The 23,244-nt window shown below is 39.6% G+C and overlaps 1 protein-coding gene across 1 annotated transcript in view; it reads left to right on the top strand.

Annotated features, from left to right (window-relative positions):
• Positions 1-7,308: 7,308 nt before the first annotated feature.
• The window catches only part of SPTLC1 (serine palmitoyltransferase long chain base subunit 1), a 34,029-nt gene continuing 18,093 nt past the window's right edge, over positions 7,309-23,244 (top strand). The window contains exons 1-5 of the mRNA XM_082302245.1: positions 7,309-7,374; positions 9,111-9,218; positions 16,731-16,825; positions 21,513-21,606; positions 22,068-22,140. Of these exons, the coding sequence (XP_082158371.1) occupies positions 7,312-7,374; positions 9,111-9,218; positions 16,731-16,825; positions 21,513-21,606; positions 22,068-22,140 (433 nt within the window). The 5' untranslated portion in view covers positions 7,309-7,311. The remainder of the gene's footprint in view (positions 7,375-9,110; positions 9,219-16,730; positions 16,826-21,512; positions 21,607-22,067; positions 22,141-23,244) is intronic.

Below are 23,244 nucleotides of genomic sequence, written 5' to 3'. Positions count from 1 at the left end.
GTTTATTTTATCTTTTAGATATTAACTGCTTACAATTACTTAGTTTTGCATAACATCTGGGGTGACTATGGAGAACAGAGATTGTATTCCACTAACTGGGTATGAAACAGCAGTTGAATGGGGAACTGTGCTTTTACTCAGGCCTTGCTCAGGTAGAATCATATATATCAAAATAAAAGCCAGGTAAGAATTTCAGTGCTTGAAAGAGCACTGCTCTATTAATTAAAAAATGTTTTCAGCCACATCTGGTCTGAATTTGTAGCAGTTATGTGGCAACTCTCTGAGTAACAAATATATGCAAGGTGTTGCCTGACAGACTAGACTAGCTCTGCCAACACATGCACACACGTTTTACCTATAACCACAAAGTATTTCAGCTAGTGCTCTGGTATGCATTACGTGGATCTGCAAACGATACAGCGCTTTTCTGTGCTTCAGTAGATTGGCAAGAATGATGAGCTGGCAAAGGAATACTTTGTATTTTACTGGATGAAATTTAGTTGCTTCTTTCACAGGCAATTTTATATGTGTATCTTCGGGGAAGCAAACTCCGTGGTAAACACACTGCATTAAAAAGTTGAAGTTTCCATAACTTTTCAAACTTCCCTCTACTCTGATAACATCACCTGAAATCTCTTGTTTCTAAAATCAAGTATGCTAGTAAGAGTTTTACAATCACACACTGCAGCCAACACTGTTACCATTAAAATGCAGAGACACCTAAACAGCAAAGGAGCTGAACTGAAGAAAACACAGACACAAAAAGTCCCACCATCTGTAGAAGGTATCAGGGAATGCATTAGTAATCAGTGCTTGCTGCAGTCAGCAAAATGGTGTTACTGAGAGCACATTATTCTGCCTACCTCAGTGGCGAAACCTAGTCATTATGGAGAAAAAGATTATGTTATCATAGACAGCTCAATCTACTCTCAAAGCTCCTGCAAATGGTTTGTGAAGATTTACAGCTTGCTTAAAACTTGAAACAAATATTTAGAGTGAGGCAATTATGACAGAGTGGGATTCTAAAATGCTTCTGTGCCCACGGTGTTACATGGATGTAAGAAGCTACCAGATATTGAGCCATATGAACCATGATGAAGGTATGATCAAAATCAAAAACTGCAACTATCTCCCATCTTTCCATTTTTTTCTAAGGTGACAAAAGCAGCCACTGCACAGACCACAATTTCATCCCAGTTTTGATCTGAGTTCTGCAATATCGCAGGCCTCAAAAAGTTCAGTAGTTATTTTCTATTTTTCATCACAAAGATTTGTTGTCAACTAACTGTAGCAGACTGAGAACGCTAAATCTGTTGTTAATATTTAAATATGATCAGCTAACTGAATTAATTTAACATGCATTCAAACTTCAGGCTGGGAACTGTCAGTGGTTCCTAATCCAAACCAATTCGTTAAGACTTGTCTTGGAAGATAGGTATCTATTGCATTTCTTTGTATCAATAGTAAAAAGTTGCCACTTTAATCTCAAAAATTCAGCTTTAATTTAATTCTTAAAAATTCACACGCTATTCCCATGAGACTTGCTACATCTGAACCACACTCAAAACCTGATTTTGGGGAACTACAATCACAGTACAGTACAGGGAAAGAGCTTGTCTCTGATGTGGATACCATCTTTCACAGACTCTGTGTAAGATCTCTTTTAACTGAAGTAGGATGTAGCCACCTTCCTATAACATCATGATTATGTAGTTGCCTATTCATCTCCCTATTCTTTGCAGGCAAATGAAATCTACAATACACACTGCAGCACTATGGAAAAAAAATAATTATCTTGCTTCAAAGGACAGCTGTATCTGACTAGAACACCAAACTCTCACTTCATCTCACCTTTCTTTTTAGTGTATCCTTCTCTGAGGCATCTAGTCACAACTATGTGAAGACTGCATACATCGTATTTTCATGTTTCTCAGTACAGAAATTTCTAAGGCTCTATCCCTCAGGAAAACTTTCAAGTAATGGTTCCACTGTTTGTTGTTGCAAAAGAAGTCACTAGAGACCCCACTTTTATACAACACAGCAAGTGGATAACAGTGCTGTAAAAGTAGAGGGGTTTGTACAAACCAGTGTGACCTTCATGTAACCACACAGAGGCTAAAGCTCTATTTGGGCTGCATTAGCAGACAGCTTTTATCTAGTCAGAGCACCACCAGATGAAATACTCCTTTGAAATTTCTACACCAAAACAGTAAGGATGGAAAACACTGATGACAGGAGAGCTTCTAAGACACTTTGTATGAGTCTGGAGTCCAATTCTTCAGGTAAATAAATGTAATTGACTCAGGATTGATATCCCATTGCTTCTCTTTGAGTTTCATTCTTAAGAGAGGAGGCCTGCATGACAATAGCTAAAGGAGATGTGCAATGTGAACCTTTGGAGTCAAACCCCAGGAACTTCTGTTGGACACTTTACTGACAGTTAGAATTTATGCCAATTGTATTTTTATTTCTCATCTTGCGGGTCCCAAGCTCTACCTTGCAGAGAGTGCATGTCACATGTATAACCTAAAATTCATGTCAGATTAGTCCATTAGACCACTTCTTAAAAATAGCATATGAAAATTACTTTTCAGCCCAGAAAAAGTCAGTCTGATGCAGACACATGATTTTATTACTTATCACTCTGCATATTGAATCTAGTCAGTTTGGACATTTTACATGTGATGAGCTGACAGCATTTCAAAACATGCTGCATTATTTATTTTGACTGAATTACTCCTGCTGTAGTGATCTTGACTTCATTATGGTCAACTTGTTTTAACTCCATAAAAATAGTTTTGAGTACAAATCTGCTCATAATGTCTGCTATGTTTCTAATTCAAGTATGCTAAGAGAAACAGCAATTAGTCAATTCAGTACAAGCACAAAGGCAGACAAGAAGAAGGAACACAAATTTGAAATGTTCTATTAATACAGTGCTTATGTTTCTAAAATAAAAGAGATTTAAACAGACACAATTTGGAATGAATAATGTTCTGTTTGTACTAAGGTTTTGAAGTAAAGGGTAGAGAGCAGTTCAGTTGCATATTGAGGTAAGGGAGAGAAACAAATGAGTCACATATCTACTTTCTCCTGCAGTAGGGACAACCAACCCAGGTGAAAGTTCTGGGCTGAAAATCACCAATCTGAATATGTCTGAAGTGTTGAATGAGAGATATGTGAGATTTAACCACACAATACAAAATCCAGACCTACAGCAGAAATATTGCAACACCACATATGGTAACTGGTTCTCTGCAAGGCAAACATTTTCATTTAAATAGTGTATGTTCTGTCAGTGGTCCCCACAGCCCAGCTAAGCAGCTCTTACAAGTTCCTAATACAAGTTTTCTTTAGTCATCACAGAACTAAGCCTATCTAGTGTCAATTCCATATTAAGATGGTTAGTTCAGCCATGTACTGGAAATTAAAGTGCTCAGTCCACTGCTGCCAAGTCCACATGGGACACAAACATTGAAAAGAGGTGTAGACAGGAGGCAGACTGCTATGCCTATATCCACCTCTCTGATAAGTTAGCTTTTCATTCCAAAGGTCCACCTTTGGCTGAAAATACTTTAAAAAGAAGATTCTGGCCACTCTTACACAGTTACAGTAGTCGTTAAGTCCAAACAGCTGAGGTTAAATTTGGTCCTCATGGTATGCCAGGAAAATATTACTGCATTTCCACTTTATGTCACTTAGTCACTACAGTTGTTCAAGGTGCCATGGAAGAATTAGGAATAGCTAGAATGCACCAGTGCTTTGACCGCTAGGTACTCTTACTCTTTCACAAATCTTGTGTCAAAGGTTGAGATCTCCAGATGTTTCCCAGACAGATCTGAGACAGGTTTCTGCCGTCTGATTTTAAAATGAATTCAGATCTAATTCACTATAGAACTTGGATTAAGCACATCTGAGATGCAGTGGTGTACAGATTTAGATAACACTAAGGTTATGCCATGCTCCGCTTGCCTTGTGCACAATTACTCCTCCACATATCAGGTAAGTTACAGAACTTGATACTCCAGTTCTTCTTGGCACTTGCACAGTGTCCTTGCAACATCTTTGGGCTTCCCACTAGGAGTTGAGACACAATTTCTGGCTTAATAGACAGCTTTCAACTGATTTTGAAAGTTTTTGTACTTGCTGCCAGCATCATCTCAGTGGAGCTTCAAGTTTCAATAACTAAAAAAGATTAACTAGTATTACCCTGCTATTCCCCTTGCCATTTTGGTATTGCTTTCCCAATGCTTTCTTTTTATTTTTTTGATAATTTTTTGATGGTAGCCACAAAGCCAACATGTTACAACTAGGCACACTAAAACCACAATTATCTAAATTAAGCTTTCATCATCTAGAATGTGTGAGAATAGTTGCAAACACTCCCTTATGTCCTTAATCTCCAAGGCCATCTGTCTGCGTGGTTGGAGGAGGCAGGGGAGAAGTAAATGACCTCAGGGACTTTTTCCACTAGTTCCCACATTTCTCTGCCTAGCATGGACATATCTTCAACACAGCTATACAACTAGAATGGCAGCAAGTACCACCATCTCCTCACAGTTACATGCCATTTCCTAATGCGATTCTTCCCTTTTCAGTTGATACCAGGTCAATAGAAGATCCTACTGTCTGTTTCATACTTGACAAAGCAAAAATGAAGAAGCCAGAGGAAGAACTAATAGAGCAAAGAGGACAGAAAAATAACTAGCACTGGCTACATCTGTGACATTTAGGAAAAAAATAAGATTCTTGATAGCCACACCAAGTCCTATTTTTTGGCATCTGGAGTGATCAGAGAACTACAGCAGATAACTTGAATGCCAGTGTCGACTCAGGGGAACTGAGCTGGGGATTCAAAATGGGGTGTGAAAAATGAGTGGGTTGGTGAGGAAGATCCAGAATAAGAGTGGTTTAGAAATACTGTGCAAATAGAGGATGGGGCGGGGTGGGGTGGGGGGGATGGGGGGGCGGAAGTACAGAATTTGAAACATACAGACCAGGAATTCCTATAGGGCACTATCTCAATAGCTTTCATCAGGTCTTTAATTTCAGAGATGTTTTTTGTTTCCCCTTTTCTCCCAGTCATAAACTGCCATTGCAATGGATTTATCCTTTTACCTCCCCCTCTTTATTACTGTCAGAAGTAAAGCAGCCTTAAGCAATTAGCAGCAGTTGCCCTGTGTTGCAACAATGAAACTGCAGAGTAACAGGCACAGGCTCATTATTATGAGACACCCAGTACTATGACAATCCAGACCAGGAACTCTGAATTCACTGCCAGAAGAATTACGGGTTAGTACGTTATTAACTTCACTGCATTTCATGCTGGAAACAATTTGTCCAGTGTTTCATAAAATCAATTTCTTAGTCTCCCAATTGTACATATATATGTCAAATATTGGAAGTCAGAATCTGGTGAGAGCAGAGATGTGACTCAATCTGCTGCCCACCAAGACAACTCATGTGGCCCACTCTTCTGGGGGCAATTTGGGACTGCATACCAGACACATTCTTTGAGGCTGGTAGTAGCAGCCGCCTCCCAAGAGTTCAAGACTTCAGCATGACACAATGGCCACAGAAGTACTTAACAGTGAAGAAAAGAGTCTTCATGCAGCTAAAAGCCAAAAGAGACATTTCTTGTCTGTCTTGACTTTTCAGATAGCCTCAAACCACATATTTCTCTTCATTGAGCAGAGCTTGGAATTTGACAAGTATATCATTAAGTTCAGAAACTCAGGGAGATTAACTACTACACATTTCAGCTAGTGTGAAAGTGAAGTTCACTGACTTTAACTATCCACTACTGTAAAACTGCAGTTAGCAAAAGCCACAAGATTTTTGCTATCAACTTTTTAGTCAACTGTTGCCCCCAGTTTCTCTCATCCAACCATGGTGAAGACTAGTGAGTGAAACCCCAAGGGATGTGCTTCCATTGTGCTGTCCCAGAAGACCATCAGAAACACTCCACAGTTGTTTAGCTCCAGCTAACCCATTCCCAAACATTGCCTTTAATAGCTACCTCACTTCCCAAGCAGTCTTCTTTCCAGTTGCCACTCCTCTCTGCTGACTTTTAGGCAGTTGCTCAAGTTCTGCACAGCTCTGCACAGGCACTCAGTCACCTCCCCACACCCAGGTGCATCTGTGGGGAGAGGCCTTCAAAACTACTCTTTTTCTTCACAGCATTTTTCTCTTCACAAAAGTCTTTGAGATTTTAGAGCCACTCACTTCGGCAAGACTCTTAAAGTAGTAATTTCTGCTCTTATCTGTATTTGCTCATTATTTCCACCATATTCACCAACAATCTTTGGCTTTTAGGGCCACTCACTTTGGCAAGACTCCTGAAGAAGTAATTTCTGCTCTTACTTGAATTTACTCATTATTTTCACTATACTCAGGTTTTACTTTTGCTGCTCCTCTTGTCAGACAAGTATCTGAGGAATTGTTCCTTCCACCAATGAATTCACCAGTTACAGATACAGAGGTGTCAAGTGTAGCCTGTGTTAATGAGGTACCAAAGCACAGGATCTGCCTGTTGCCCTGTTCCACCTAGGACAGCATGGGGCTGAGGAAGCCTGTGTGTGTGTGGAGAAAGCAACAGCAAGCAAACTCCAGCAAGTTCAACAAACAGGACCAGGTTTGAAATGTTGTTGTGAGAAGTACACATGCATAAATCCATGTTTATCTTCTTAGGCAAGTCCAGTTTATGGCTAATTTCATTTAGTCAACGCTGAAGTCAATACTGAAGTATGTAAGTGTTTAAAGAGGGTGACAACAAGAGGATGGAGCCAGGCTGTTCTCAGGGGTGCTGGGCAATAGGACAAGAAGCAATGGGTGGAAACTGAAGCACAGGAAGTTCCACCTGAACATGAAAACTTTACTGTGCAGGTGACTGCACATTGGAACAGGTTGCCCAGAGAAGTTGTGGACCTTTCCTAATTGCAGAGATCCAAGAACTGTCTGTCTAGACACAATCCCACGCCATGTACTCTGGGATGGCCCAGCTTGAGCAGGGATGTTGGACCCGATGGCCTGCTATGGTCCCTCCCAATCTGACCGATTCTGAGAGTCAGTGATTCTGTGATCTTCCCAGGGTAACCTCTCTCCCTGACGAAACTCGCCACACGGAACAGCAGCTTGGAGAGGTGGCGGCTCGGGATGCCAGCGGGACGGCCGCGCACGGAGCCCGCAGACGCCGCTCCTCCGAAGGCCGCGGCGGGAGCCGGGGCCGCGCCGGCCGCAGGGGGCGCTCTGTGCGCGGCCGGGCCCGCCCCTGGCGCGCGCGGGCGGGGAGGCGGAAGCGGCGGCGCGGCCATGGCGGCGGCGGGCGTGGGGCAGCAGTGGGTGCTGGTGGAGATGGTCCAGGCCTTCTACGAGGTGCGGCCGGGCAGGCGCCCCGAGCGTGGCGGGGCGGCGTGAGGGCGGCTTGGGGCGCAGGGAGAGGGGACGTATCGCCGGGGCTGCCTCGGGGGCGGCGGCGGCGGCGGCGGGCGGCGCTGGGTGAATCGGGAGCTGGGTGCGGGTCAGTGCCGCGGGGATCGGGCTGCACTCGCCGTATCCTGAATATGTGTGAGTGCAGCACGGCTGTATATTGAAAATATAGACGCATGTCTTATTTCTCCAAGTTTATAAAGCGACATTTAAGGCATGTAGCAGATCATTAAGTCTTAAGGTTCACAGTATTTTACTGGGGTCAGGGTTTGTAACTTACAAGTGTCGTTTGCAAAGGAGGAAACGGCGTTTAAGTGTTTAGGCTTGAGTTCCCTCCTGAAGAAGATCATCTGTGCATGTTTGTACCCGGTCTTTGTTTCGTGATGTTAAAAAGGATGTCCTGATGATAAGCGGTGGTTTTGTGTCCCTTCCTTTGGCAAAGGGTGGTAACTTTTTAAGCATGTATGCAAGGTTTGCCGTCCAAATACAGAAGTGCTCAGCTAGTGAAGCAGGTAGCACGCTCTAGTGCACTGAATCCAGGATAACTGAAGGCACTAAAAAGCACAGGGACCTCAGTGGGAGTATACGGTATGTTCTTTAGATGTCATGTCATACTAGTCATGTATGTATTCGTAATATGTTTGTGTCTTAGTATGTATCATAAACTGAAAAGTACTCTGCAACAGGTAACATTTGTTATTTGCAGTTTGATACGCCATAGGATTTTTTTACTGGTTTTAAAAGCTTGTGTCCAACTTACTTTAGTTTCTGGATGTGTGGTAAGTTCAGCTTTGATGGCAGGTCAGATACCACCAAAAATGTTGATGTGTGGAAGCAATTCACCTGACTTGAGGAGGGAGTGCGCTTGTTTGTGTGCACTTTGAGTCTTTTGAAAATGATAGACAGGAGCCTTTCCAAAACGGAATAACTGGACTCATCATTAATACTAGGTGTCCAGTGCTGATGTCATAACTTCATATCTACTTCAAACTAACTGTGCTGCCAGAGCAAACTGTTTTTAACCCTCCAAGCGCCAAAGAGGCTAACTTTAACTTGGATCAACTCTTGTGTTCTGGTTTGCTTTGTGTATTCCCACACATTGTGTCTACACAAGAGTAAAGGACACAAGGATAAAACTACTTGAGGTGACTCAGTTCGTTTATACCTGATCAAAGTGCCTGTAAACCTGACAGAAGCTGACTATGAGAACAGAATTGGCTTTCTTTGTAAATACTAGCTGTCCCTGCTGGTGGACTGTAAGTTATAAAAATGGAGGGTTGAAGTATAGGTGACACAGACCTTCAGGCTCTCAGGATACTTCTGCTTGTTTTGAAAGCCTTCTGCCTTCGTGGGCGCTGACTGGTACAACCTGTATGACTTACCTGCCTTTACTCGCAGTATTCAAATTATGTATGGAACTGAAGTCAGTTATCAGTTTAGAACGGGCCTTGTTTATGAACAACAGACTAAATCCATCCAATCTCAAGTTAACAGCTACAAGTAGTAGCTGCAAAACATTCCACTTTCACATAGTTGTAATTTTAACTGATTTAGAAATATATCAGCTGATGATCAGCTTTAGGTTTTTCTCTGAGTGTGCTTGTAGGAACAAAATAGTTGTGTTGTGTCACACATTTCAAATAGAATTCTCTTTAGAATGATTTTTGTACTTCTGTTTTCAGGCTCCTGCTTACCATCTCATTTTAGAAGGAATTCTAATACTATGGATAATCAGACTTCTTTTCTCCAAGACATACAAGCTTCAAGAGCGATCTGATCTAACACTTAAGGTATGGTGAAAAACATATTTCTCTTTAGAGAAATAGTTCATAGCAATTGATGCATTTGGCTGTTGAACCACTGCTGCATTATAAATGGTTCTGCTTTTTTTCTTTAACTTCAAAGGGTGAGCTTACTTTGGCCTCAGGAACTGCTTGTTGCTTAAACATGTCAGTTTGTGCTTTTAAAGTAGCACTGTTTGAGACTCTGAGAAATAAGAAAACTGATGTGACAGTGACTGTTAAGCTGTGAAAAGCTGGCATTAGCTCTACTCAATGGAGGGCTTTATTTTAAAAATGAAAGCTATGTTAAAAACACCCACCAAGCAAAATGAACTGTAAGATTGTGTCTGGTGGGAAAATGGTCAATCTGTATATGTGGTGTCTATAAGTAATAACTCTGAGAATTTACAGTGGGTTCCACAAAAATTGTGGTTTAGCAGAAGTTTCACAGAGGGCAAGTCCTGCCTGACCAGCCTAGTAGCCTTCTGTGATGGAGTGAATCCATCAGTGGACAAGGGAAGGGCTACCGATGTCATTTATCTGGACTTGTGTAAAGCCTTTGACATGATCCCCCCCCAACATCCTTCTCTCTAAATTGGAGAGAAATGGATGTGATGGGTGGACTGCTAGGTAGATAAGAAAGTGGCTGAATGGTCTCACCCAAAGCGTAGTGGCCATTATCTCTGCATCCCAATGGACACAGTGACAGGTGGTGTCCCTCTGGGATCTGTACTAGGATCAGTGTTATTTGATATCTTAATTAATGGCTTGAATGATGGGATCAAGTGCATCCTCAGCAGATTTTTAGATGACCCCAGGCTGAGTGCTGTGGCTGACACACCTGAGGGAACAAGATAGAAAAGTGGATCCATGGGAATCTTCTGAGCTTTAACAAGACCAAGTTCAAGGTGCTGCACCTGGGTCAGAGCAAGCTCCGGTATCAGCACAGGCTGGGGATGAACAGATGGAGAGCAGCCCTGGGGAGAAGGACTTGGGGGTGCTGGTGGGTGAGAGGCTGGACATGACCCAGCCATGGGCACTCACAGCCCAGAGAGCCAAACATGCCCTGGGCTGCATCCAAAGCAGCGTGGGCAGCAGGGGAGGGAGGGGATTCTGCCCCTCTGCTCTGCCCTGGTGAGACCCCACCTGAAACACTGCATCCAGCTCTGGGGTCCCTGCACAGGAAGGACAGGGACCTGTTGGAGTGAGTCCAGAGGAGGGACACCAAGATGATCAGAGTGATGAGAACCTCTCCTATGAGCAAAGGCTGATTAGCCTGAAAAAGAGAAGGCTTCGGGGTGACCTAAGTACAGACTTCTGGTACCTGAAGGCAGCCTACAAGAAAGATGAAGGGAGACTATTTACGAGAGCATGTAGTGACAGGGTAAGGGGCAATGGCTTCAAAGTGGTGGGTTTAGATTAGATACTGGGAAGGAATTCTTTACTCTGAGCTTGGTGAGGCACTGCCACATATTGCCCCAAGAAATTTTGGATGCCCTATCTGTGGTGTGTTTAAAGCCAGACTGCATGGGGCTCTGAGCAACCTGGTTTAGTGGAAGTTGTCCCTGCCAGTGGCAGGGATATTGGAATTAGATGTACTTTAATGTCCCTTCCAACCCAAATGCTTGTTTGACTGGAGGCAGGAAGTGAACTAAGCAGGAATCGATGGCCGGTTCAGTTTTGTGCTTGGAAGGGTTTGAATTGATCTTGGGATACTCAAAGTTTGCTATCTTTGGTAAGAATACAGAGAAGGAATGAGTGTGAAGGGAGCTCCAGTGCAGAGAAACACTTAGTGTTCATGTCATCTAGGAAGACATGCCGCAGCCTAAGTATTTTGGAGGATACTTTTTTGTTTGTTTGTTTTAAAGAGTCATTCTCTCTGCAGTCAAAGGCAGGAAAAGGCTCTTTGCAACTCTTGGGTAGTTGGTGACCCAAAAAAGATGAAACCTGTCTTTTCCTTACAAAGAAATTCACTCATGTATCTCTATGTGCATCTTGGATTTTATCATGCAGTTGCAGGTCATCATCTTCATTCAGGACTGACAATTTTGCTGAAGCTGAGGTATTTAAGAAAATTCTTAGACAAATCTGTAATAGTGCTATGTGGAGAAGAAAATTGTTCTGTGTCTTTTCAGCTGGGGGCAGTAAACAATTGGGAGATTGCACATGTAGCCAGTCTGCTACATCTCAATGAAAGCAAGGGTTTAGAAGGGTGTCAGGGGCAAAAACATGTGGAAGTGGCTTAGGCTTAAATAACCTTACTTTTGCAGGTTGACAGTATTAAAATTCACTGGACAGCAGTTAACAGACTTTCTGAAAAACAGAAGCATGCAAATATGTTATTGCTCTGATACTTCTGTTGAGACTTTTACAAACTTTACTGGGGTTGAAAGGTGAAAAGGAATGTGAATACTGGCAAAAATGCAAAGGGGTCAAGAATTACCTTGTATATAGATAGACTAGATACATGATTCACATTGCAAGTTACAGAAGCAAAAAGTTACACAGTGCTGTGAGCTGTATTGAAGCAAAGGGTTTGACTGTTAAAGACACCATAGGCTTGTTACCTTTATCTTGATGGTGAAAAAAAACCCATGAGTGAATGCTCTTTGTTCTGATCCTGTGTTCAAGTTGGCTAGCCATGAAGGAGGTGCAAGTTAGAGTAGCTGACTGTATCATTGACCTTTGAAGACAGAAGTAGTGGTTGCTTTAGGAAGAACTGTATTTGGAAGGGAATGTTTTGTCTACAGATAGTTCACTGAAAGTAAGCATAAACACAGCAGTGAAGTTAGAATGTGAGTACATCTTCTACAATTGGAGGAATTAAGCAAACTGATACATCAGAGTCATGGAATGATTCAATTTCTCTTTCTACAGTGTAGATAATTCTTGTGAAGAGAGCTCATGTATTTGTGTAGGGGGATAGCTGTGAATACACAGAGACATGCCTTCTCCTTAAACTTCACTAAAAATCTGCACATAATTGACACTAGTCTGTGTTGTGGATTAACCCTAGTAGGCAGCTGAACATTGCACAGCTGCTCACAAAGCAAAGGAAGAGCAAAAGCAAGAAAACTTGCAAGTGAATATAAAATTACTTAATAAGCAAAGGAAAGTGGAAGAAGACAGAAAACAAGACAAGTGATTTAAAGGTGGTCACTCACCACCTCCCATGGATGGACCAATATCAGACCAAGCAAAAGGTGACTAAATTCCTTAAAACCGCTGTTCTCCCTTTTATTGCTGTGTGACGTCGTGTGGTACGAAATCTATGTTTGGTTAGTTCAAGCCTGGTTATGTCCTTTCCCAATCTCTCAGGCATCCACCAGTCTATTCAGTCAGTGTTAATGAAGAATACAATTACTGCACAGCCATCTTAGAGATCTGTTATGACAAGTCAGTCCTGGGGAATGAGAAGCAGATGACACATTGTGCAACCTAGTGCACTTAGGAGTCGTGCTTCTAAAACAGTGAAGAAATCCACCCTGAAGGTGGCTTCTAGGTTCAGTCAAATGTGTAGCAAGAGTACTACGAAATCCAGTGCAGAAATCACCTTTCAACTGACTGACTCTTATGCTTTGGTAACAGTGTGTGTATTCCTACTGGTTCTTTTAGAAAATAGTGTCTCCCAAATCATTAAGTAAAAAGGTGGAGTGCTTCTCTGATACTGTAAGTTCCTGATAGTTTGACATTTTAGGAAATGTAAATAAGTCTGTTGCCATACAGGATGCTAGACATAGATTCTTATGGGCTTTCACACAAAGTAAAATATATAGAAAGTGACAGTGAGGACTGGAGTGGGCTGTGGAAGTTTGCACGGCAGCCTTTAGCTATATGTGAAAGGAAGGTACCCTGCTATTTGTCTTTTACTGTGCAGTAAATGGTAATGATACTGAGCTTTTCTCTCAAAATCTGTGAAGTACTACTAAGAGTCGCATCTTACCATTTGCAAATGGGAGGAATAGTTTTTTCCTTTGATTTTAGAATTTCCACTGCAGTAGTAGCATGGGACACATTTTATTTGAGTGATATTAGTCAGGAGGCTGGAAAGTTCATATTGGAGACAAATGTTTAATATGTGGCTGAGAAATACATAGATCTTGAGAGCTCTGTTTTGCAGGAACTGCATTCACAGACCAATCAGATATTCTTCTATAGGGAATGGCAGAGGTAGTCTGTTCTTGTAAAGGTTTTCAGTAATTCTGAGCCAAGACTCCCTAGGTAGGTAAAATTTCTCTTATGTATGAGCATACGTACGTACATTGAAAGAGAGAAATTTCTAACTGGTGTGCCCATTATTTGTGCCGATTTATCCCATTATGTTACAGGAGTCTAGAAATACTGTGAAATTAAAGACTTGTTATTTGAGGACCATTAAATAAAAAGTTTTATTAATCTTTTGATATTAATGCAGAATATGCATGTATGACATCGTTTCAGAACACTACTGCTAGCTAAGAACTGTCTTCATGAGCAAAATTGCTCATTGTTTTTTTAAGAACCTGGGTAAACAAGGCAACTTTTTAAATAATTTGTGTTGAATGTGTTTACAGCCAAATATTTTCCTTACCCAAGGTACATGGCAATTAAAAAGCAAAATCCACAACAGAATGCAACCACCCAAAACCATTGTATATGTATGTGTGGGTATCTGTGTGAATTTAGATAAATAGATTTAAGATGTTTTTATGTATAAATATGCACAAACAAATGCAAGATTCTGCTACAGGTAGGGTTAGGCTTCAGAGAGCCAGAAAGTTCAGAGTCCAAGGGATATTGGGGCTGGAAAAGTCATGCTGGACACCCATGGAGATGGGGACTTCAGCCTCAGCGCCAAGCTTCCATTACTGTTTGGGTTAGGGCTCAGAGAGCCAGAAAGCCTAAAGCTAAATGTATAAAAAGGTATGTATATTATAATTTATAAAATATACTTATAAGCATTTTAGAGATTATATTTTCATGTTTATTTTGTATTAGCCATAAAATAGATACTTTTTATAATGTTATTTATATTTTATTTATTGCTTATATAAACTAAAAATAATTATAAAAAAAATATAAAAGGGCAAGAGGAAAAGTTGAGGGATGAGTTCACTTACATTACAGTCCAAGAGAGCGGAAACGGAAGGGTTTGAGTTAATTCTTTTCATCAAGTGGATATTTTCAGTGCAGTGAACTAATGAGAAGTAAGCAAATCAACTACATATGGAGGATGTTAAAGTGTGAATTAAAAATTTGGTTTCTTTTTATATTTGAAAATTAACTTTTTTGTTGACATTGGTGTGAAATTTGATCTGTTTAGGAGGTAGAAGATAAAAGTACTTTGATGCTGAGTCACTGCATGAGAGTCTGCTTCTGCCTCATCCTTTTGTTCAGAGGCAGATGGTTGTGTTTGCCCTGAACAGTCAGCAGGACAGGCCAAGGTACTGAGGTATTTGATGAATGGAAGGAGGAAAGGATTTGCATTGTCCCATCTGCAGTGGTGGGTGGCTTAGGCTGAGATTGGTATTCATTTTAATCATCAATGTCTCCACTCCCCTCCTCTGCTAGGAACTGGTGGAAACAGAATACATGAGATGTGAATACGCAAATGTTTGTCTATGTCCATCAAAAACCAAAATGCTTTGTAATGGACAAGGAGAATGAATGTGAGCTAGAATTAATTAAATGGTGTTGTTTGAAATGATGATTAGACTTCTTCTGTATGTTCTCAGTTGTGTTAAGAGAAAAATCAGGATGTTGCCATGTCTCATCTGTGACTTGTAAACCTATGCTGTTAGTTTGTGTGCAGCAAAAATTTAAAGGGAAGAGTGAAAACTTCTTAGAAATTAGTATGAATGGGTGATAGAAACACTAATTAGGAGTTGCTCATAGATCTCAACTGCACTTGGACTGTGCTAGTTTATTGTAATTACAGTGTGCATCTATGAATACTATTTTTCTTACTGCTAAACTCCTTGACAAAAGTATTTTAATTGATCTTGTATCATTTGTTGCTAAGCTGCTAAGCTTTGATGATATTTTGTACACTCAACTAAAAAATTTAGACTTTAATGAAAAAGTTAAGTACATGCTTACACAGTTTTAATTCTGCTTTCTTTGAAGAAAAGGAGTTTTATATTGCGTGTTCTTCTGTAAGGCTGTTCAAATGTTCTGTGTTCAGGTCTCAAACAGAAGAAACACCATGCTTCCTAAGTCCTTCCCTCTAAGGCATTTGATGTCAAATAAAGCTTTTCTTTCTTATCCTTCCATAACTGACAGGCTGCACCACTTCTCACCTGAATTATTTTGCTGCCTAATTAAAACAAAACCCAACAAGCCTCCCCCACAAAAACCCCAAACCAAAATTAAACACAATGAAAAACTTATCAATCATCTACCCTGTGCTCCAAAATGAATGTAAAGCTCTTGATTCTAGATACACTACCCGTTAAGGATTTTGGGCCTTTCAACAGCTACTGTAGGAGCAGAATGAAGGCTGCATGAGCATACATCCTGCTTTATGATTGTCAGAATTCTTTGAACTCTTGTGGAAAGGTATAAGATACTACTGGGCAACTGCAACTCAGGATGTGGTTTCCCAATAGCATCAGCCAGTCTTGGTTGGGATTGGGACTCTTGTGGGTTCTAGTTGAGATTTATATCCCATCCTGCTTTTGCTGAGTTAGTTTTCATCTGGATCTGAGTAACGCTTTTGTCTGATTTTGTAACTGCTTCTGCCAGCACAAGGAACAGGAATGTGTGGCTGGGAGAGAACTGCACAGCAGCAGCTGCTGGCTTGCAGTGTGGTAGATCAGCACCCTTAGTGTAAAATTATGTCTTTGATTTTTAATTTTCCCCCCAGATAGTGTTGTGAGATGAGGATGGAATTTTCTCTCTCTCTTGGGCTGTGGTTGTGGTTCTACTCTGAGATTAACCTGAATTTAGGTACTACTTTGAAAATGAATGTGCACTCAGTATTCTTCCATAGTTAGGTGCAGGATATGTTGTTTAGTAGTTGTTGTTACCTATTCTTGAGCATTGACAGTTTTTCTTGAGTATATCCTTCTCACATATGTGTTAGTTTGCTAAGTATTTTAATGCCACTGTTGTTGAAACAGCAGTGTTGAAGACTTGAGAATGTAAATTGAGGCAATCTATATTAAATTTTTATGTAATTCATATTCAATTACATAAACTGTAGAGGAGAATTTTTATATTTAACAGGTTGAATGAAACAGTATTGATTAAAATTTGGCGGGGACATCATGTTAGTAACTCATCTCTTGATTATCATACAAGATCTTTAATACACAGACACATCTGTTCCATGTTACTTTATATCTTCTTCCCTTTCAGATTTCATGATTCTGAGCCTCTCATTTAAAGATCCTGAGATAATATAAATTCTAAGTGTCTCAGAAAGGTGACATGTACTAGCATACATGATTTCTCATTCGATTGCTATCAACTCTTTATTAGTGCATTATGTATTTTCTAGGGGAATTCCCTCTCAAACAGTATTTCTTTTCTCCTGATCAGGAAAAAGAAGAGTTGATTGAAGAATGGCAGCCAGAGCCTCTTGTACCTCCTGTGCCAAAAGATCACCCAGCTCTCAATTACAACATTGTTTCAGGGTAAATGTACCTAAAATAAATTCTGTTTCTTATTTCGACTCAAATACTTGATATCCGTATTTTTAAGCGTATTGCTCATTAAGCCTTTCCATATCCTTAAAACCTTTCATAGATGAATTGCATTTTTAGAGAGCTGGTCTGAATTTACCTCTGAAGAGGTCTTGGTTTTGTAATATTATCAAGAGCATGCTACTAAGAAAATCTTTCTTACTTTAAACGTTGTCGTTAATTTTTTTTTTTTCAATATTGGGGGTGGGAGAAGGAATGCTGTATCTTTGCCTTCATTATGGTTCTGTATTGCTTGGTATTAATTTGTTTCATTTTTTCTGAAAACATGGACTTAGACCTCCAAAAGTGGATACCACCCTCTTACGTCGTCACGAATGACTTTAAAGAAGTGTGTAGCCACTTGGCACTTTGTTGTGGTTTAACCCCAGCCAGCAGCCAAGCCCCATGCAGCCACTCACTCCCCCATCAGTGGGACTGGAGAGAGAATTGGAAGAGTCATGGGTTGAGATGAAGACAATTTTATAGGGAAAGCAAGAACCATGCAAACAAGCAAAGCTAAGCAAGGAGTTCATTCACCCCTTCCCATGGGCAGGCAGGTGTTCAGCTTCCCCAGGAGAGCAGGGCCCCATCACATGCAACAGTTACTTGGGGACAAAAATGACACCACTCCATACGTGCCCTCCTTCCTCCTTCTTCCTCTTCCTTATATCCTGAGCATGATGCCGTGTGGTCTGGACCCCTTGGTCACTTGGGGTCACCTGTCCTGGCTGTGTCTCCTCCCAACCGTCCATGCACCTTCAACTTCCTTGCCAGCATGGCAGTGCAAAAAGTAGAACAGGCCTTGGCTCTGTGTAAGCCCTGCTTAGCAATAACAAAAACATCTTTATGTTATCAATCCTGTGTTCAGCACAAATCCAAAACACAGCCCCGTACCAGCCACTGTGAAGAAAATTGACTCTACCCCAAACTCAGCACACATTTCATGAAAAGTTGATTTTTTTTGGACAATCAGAATTGGAAATGCTGGATGGTAAATCTGTTTTGTGAGGAAATTTATGGCTCAGTGTTACTTTCTTGTGTGTTACAAGGCTTTTAAAATGTCTGATGACTTACGCAAGAATCACAGTATTTCAGAAATTGCTCTGAAGCTTCTTTTCACAAGCTTCAGATTTGCGCGTCAGTAACTTTTACCATGTAAGCATTCATAATATCCTTCTATTGACACTAATATATTGAATATAATATTGACAATAATTTGAAATAATTTAGTGACAGTACAATCATTTGCTGTCATAGTGAGCTCCATTCTGATGGTTCCACTACCACAGAAAAGTCTGCCATATAAATGTGATGCGTGTTTTAATTAACTGTGATGTGAACAATTCTTCTGTTATTTTTCAGAATTTTGAAACAAGCAATACTATGGAGTTAAAAGAAGTGTTGGATGTTTAAAAAACCAGAACAAATATATCTTTTAGAGTGATTCAGAAAATGTTTAAATCATTAGAACTTTCCAGTGCTTACAGCTAGGAAATGTTTTGTGACAGAACGTTAATATGTTGTGGCTATTAAACTCGATAGTGGCTGTGGGGAAAACTTGACATTTGTCTTGTAACATTTAAGCTGACGACTGACGACTTCCCCACAAGTTGCTCAACAGCTGTAGACTGTAACTTTGACTGTAAAGTTAAAACATGTTTCAGGATTAATACAATAAGAAAAACGTCTGCATCCTGATTTCAGCTCAAGAGCATTTCCCCTTTTTAACCAGCATTTTAGGGAGACCGTATTTATTGAGGTAGTCTTCTTTCAGTTATTTTCATGTCTATTATGAGTGGTGATTTACAAAAATCATAATCATAAACTGATTTGGATTTGAAGGAACCTTTAAAGGTTATCTCATTTCAACCATTGCCATTTGGACACCTTCCATTAGACCAGGTTGCTCCAAGTCCCATCCTGCCTGGTCTTGAGGACTTTCAGGGATGGAGCATCCACAGCTTCTTTGGACAACCTGTGCCTCACCACCCTCACTTATATTGGTAATACTGTGTGTTTACAATAATATGTGGGGATTATAAAAGTTCATAACCACTACAGAAAAACTTAAGTATTTCAGTAAGAATTTTGACTCGCTGTGTGTATGAGGCAGATTTCCTCCTCCCTCAGTAGGCCGTGCAGTTTGTGCCCTGTGTTTGTATTCTCCTTTCTGCATAATCAAGTAACACTGCCAAATGATAAGGAAAGCCAAAATCACAGAGACATGTCCTAACCAAAAAAGTGATCCATCTTGAACCTATGCTGAAGAAGGTACCCACAGCAGCTTTCACAGTCCAGAAATTAGTTACTTCTTGTAGTAGCGTTTCTGTGAACTAATCTATGCAAGATAGCTTAGTTGTACAAGATCTCACTCAGAAAATGTAAATCTATTTCCTAAAACAGTACATCTGCAAAATTTTCATGCTAATTCTTGTTCTGCTTTAAAATGTCACATCATTAGTACCTTCTTAACTTTATTTTCTTTTGTGACTGATTTTTTTTCAATATATGAAACACTTATGTGAGAGGCCCAAGAACAGTGGGCATGCTTTCAGTCCTTGAAGGACAATTTCTAAAGGATTTGCTTGCAAGTTCTTTGAATATAACTTGAAATTATATTTTTATTTACTGTTAAGCTGGATCACTCAGTATCTCATAACTGTTGTTCCTAACCATGGTACCTAATGAGCTGTTACACTAGGGGAAGGGAGATACATGAAAAGATAAAAAAAATCAAATGTTTCAGTGTTTTCCTTTTGCAAAGACTTACTGTTTTTATTGTTGAAAGGCAGGGTTTATGATACAATCAGCATCCCTGTTTTGATGATAATTATTTTCTGAAATAACCTTTTCCATTTGTATTTTCTAAATAATCACTATTGTTTCTTTAGAAGTTTGTGTAAAATTCTGATTGCAAAGTGTGGTCAAGTTTTCATGAGGGCTGCAGTTTTATGAGGGCCAAGTTGTTGGTGAACATTAATGTGTTTTCTAGGTTTGAGAGGTGAAGCTGTCCATGAGGCAAATTGTTGTAAATTGACCAGGTTTGCTAGTATGCTGGGAATATACTGAATCTCACATTAGTGACAAAATGCGTAAATATAGGTCTGCTCTGGTGAATATCTGTGAAACTAAATAGTTACTTCACTTAGTAGGACATCCAGACTTTGGTACAGCTCATTGATTAGCTGGATAGAAGAACATATCCAGGCATATTTTTGATGGCAGTCAGTTCCCCAAGACAGTTTGCTGCACATTTCTATAATGCTACTCCGGTGCAGAAGATGCACTGCAGTAATGCAGGACAGCTCCTTTGTGGGGACAGGTTCAGCATTCAAAAGACACACATGCACTGTGTTAGTAGAAAGCTTTCCAAAGCTGTTTAGTAAACTTTTGCAATTGCTTAGTTGAAGGAACATGTGCTCAATTTTTTTAAGTGAACAGATATAATGTGAAACCATGGAGTTTTTTAAAGTGAAGTTCAGGCAGTTCAGTGTTTTTCTTAACTTGCAGTGAATAGCTTGGACTTAAAAAGTTTATTTGCTTTGCACACCAAATGTACCCATTGAAATATTGTCAGCCACCAGATTTGGAACAGCTGTGCACAGGCATTTGACATTTGAGCAGCCCTGTTTAATTTTGATGGAGAAAATTGCTCAGTGCTAGTTTTCTACATGGGAAAGCTTGTGGAAATTACTGTGTCTGAGGAATAGCATAGTATCTCAACTGTAGTATTTGACAGCAGATACAGAAATGGACAGACATAGGGTTTTGTATTTGGCTTAGATTTGAGACTTCTTACACTCCGAGTGATTAATTGAAACTTTTGAATTTGTTGTATTGATGTGTACAGTTGCCAAAACTGGTTTGCTTATGGAACACCGTACACAGACATGATGCTTTTATTTAAAAGGATAATATTTTAATTATCTCCAATTTTTTTGTTTTTGTTTACCTGAATCATAATATTTTAGGCCAGAAAATTTTTTTGCCCTTTTATTCATATATATTATGCTCTTGTTCATTTGCTAAGAGTGTGCATTTTCACACTTTCTCTGTTTTCTGGTTACATAAATTACTCAAACCATTGCAGATTAAACTCAATTGAAAACATGAGGTGATAGCTGATAAAATAGTTTTGTCCACTTACAGCTAGTACCTCTATTTCAATAGCCCTGCCAGCACAAGATAGGTATTCTGGGGTTACTTTATGACGAAAACATTGATTTTGAATTAATTTTTCTCTTGGAAGTAAGAACAATGAAGTTTCCTTTTTATTTTTAGTATTTCTTCTTGGAAATAGATATCACTTTGCTTTTAACGGAGAAACTTTATCTCTTCAGGGGTCATCTTTCTATGAATTAAGTTTTCAACAAGGAATCATTAAATATCTCAAGAAACTATTTGCAGTTTCTTTATTAAATTACGGGAATATAGGTTTTGTTGAGTACAGTACAGTATATTTGTGACTTGACAGTGAACTTAAATACTTATTGGCAGCTGCAACGGAAGAAGTAGGAAGAGGGAATCTTGAAAAACCTGTGTGCCTTCTGTTGTTGAAAACCAGAACTCCTGTGTTGTTTAGCTGTTTATGAAAATGACAATTGTTCATTCATAACAATAGGTCTGTAATTTTTTTCAGTCCTCCCACCCATATAATCACTGTTAATGGCAAGGAATGTATAAACTTTGCATCATTTAACTTCCTTGGACTTTTGAATAATGAAAAGGTTAAGGTGAGTTCTTCCAGTTATTCTATTTGTGTGATATTCCTCTTTTATTTTGTCTGTTATATTGGCATAAATAATAGCTACAGAAAGCATGAACTTCATCAATAACATACTGAAAAGTAGGAAGGAAGATTATAAACCTTGTAATGCTGTGCTATTCAAGTTTGTATTTTTACTAAAGTTAATCTGGTGTACTTACTGCATGCCTAGTTGGTTATCAAGTTAGATTAGTATTCAATGTCCTTAAGTATTAGAATAAAATGAAGGATGCTTAAACACTTGTCTACAGTAGTTTTGAGGTGAAATTACTTCATAGAATTCAGTACATTATTATACTTTCTTTGAAGCAGGTTATGTTACATGATACAAAAACTGATCTGTGTACATTGGTGTAGAATTGTCAGTGTGAAGTGTATAGAAGAGAGAGCTAACGCAGGAATATTTCACATAATTCTTTCCTATTAAAGAGTGCAGCCCAGGCTTCTCTGAAGAAATACGGTGTTGGCACTTGTGGACCCAGAGGATTCTATGGTACTTTTGGTGAGTAACTTTCTTTGATCTGCCTTTAAAGGTGCTCAGACTAGTTTGGTAAGCCAGCCAAAATAACGCAATATATAAGCAAAAAGTTATTTCTGTTGCTCTGAAGAACAGTTATCCTCTAACGCATATTTCACTGTAGTTGTTGAGGATTGGTAGTGTTTATTGCTCCTGGCTTTGTTTCTTACTATTTTATCTGTTTTCTTACTCTTTCTAATGCTGGTCTTGGAGGAGAATTGCAAAGTTTATAATCTGTTTTAGTTCTGGTAACCACAGTAGAAAGAGAAAATAAACCTATTAGAATTTAATAATACATGGTGACTGCGAGTGTAAATGCCAGTGTGAATTACACTTTCTAAGGGGACCACAAGGGGGCAGTCTGATTTCTGTGATAACAATTATTAGCTGCATTTCTCTAATGCTGTAGTCAGAATGAAGTTTTCCACTGCTGATAACTTCAGTGTTGTAATTGAGAGACTTTATGACCTGAGCAGGTGTTACTAAGGTAAGGGGCTTTTAAAATTCTTCTTAAGAAGTAGTAAGTTGTTAAATATCAGGCTCTGGAAATAATTCTTTACAGGCATTTATACTTTGAAATATTGCATAGAAACCGAAGAGTTATACATGAATAGCTGCACAGTTACAGGCTAAAACCATCAACTAATTTTGTGAACTTTCCAGTCTCTTCCGAGAGATGATGGAATTCTGAGGGTGTCTATACTCAAATTATTTCATAGAGTTAGCTTCCGGTAGCCTTGACTTGAATTCAAGACAAACTTGAGCTTTTCTTAATTAATCAAACTAGTCCTATAAGTGATCAACTAGTTGCTATACCTAATTTGATTTTATAGAAGTCTATCTATCAGAACAGGGCTGAGTCTTGATACCAGTCTTAGGGATTGTTCATTACCTTGGAACCATAATTTGTTTCTAAGGAACGTACTGGTAGCCCACTGATTAGTACAGAGAGCGCTTATAGGAAGCTAGATTTCCCCACTCATCACAGTTCAGCAGTGGTCTCTTGGAATTCATACAGGCTTCTTCCCCTCTCTTCCAAAACACTGAAGTGCTCAAAAAAACTTGTGGAATAATAATAACCTTTTGAAT

The sequence above is a fragment of the Coloeus monedula genome (assembly GCF_965178545.1).
Source record: "Coloeus monedula genome assembly, chromosome: Z".
Lineage (NCBI taxonomy): Eukaryota > Metazoa > Chordata > Aves > Passeriformes > Corvidae > Coloeus > Coloeus monedula.
The sequence above is the reverse complement of the archived record's forward strand: the minus strand, read 5'-3'. Positions and strand labels throughout refer to the sequence as shown.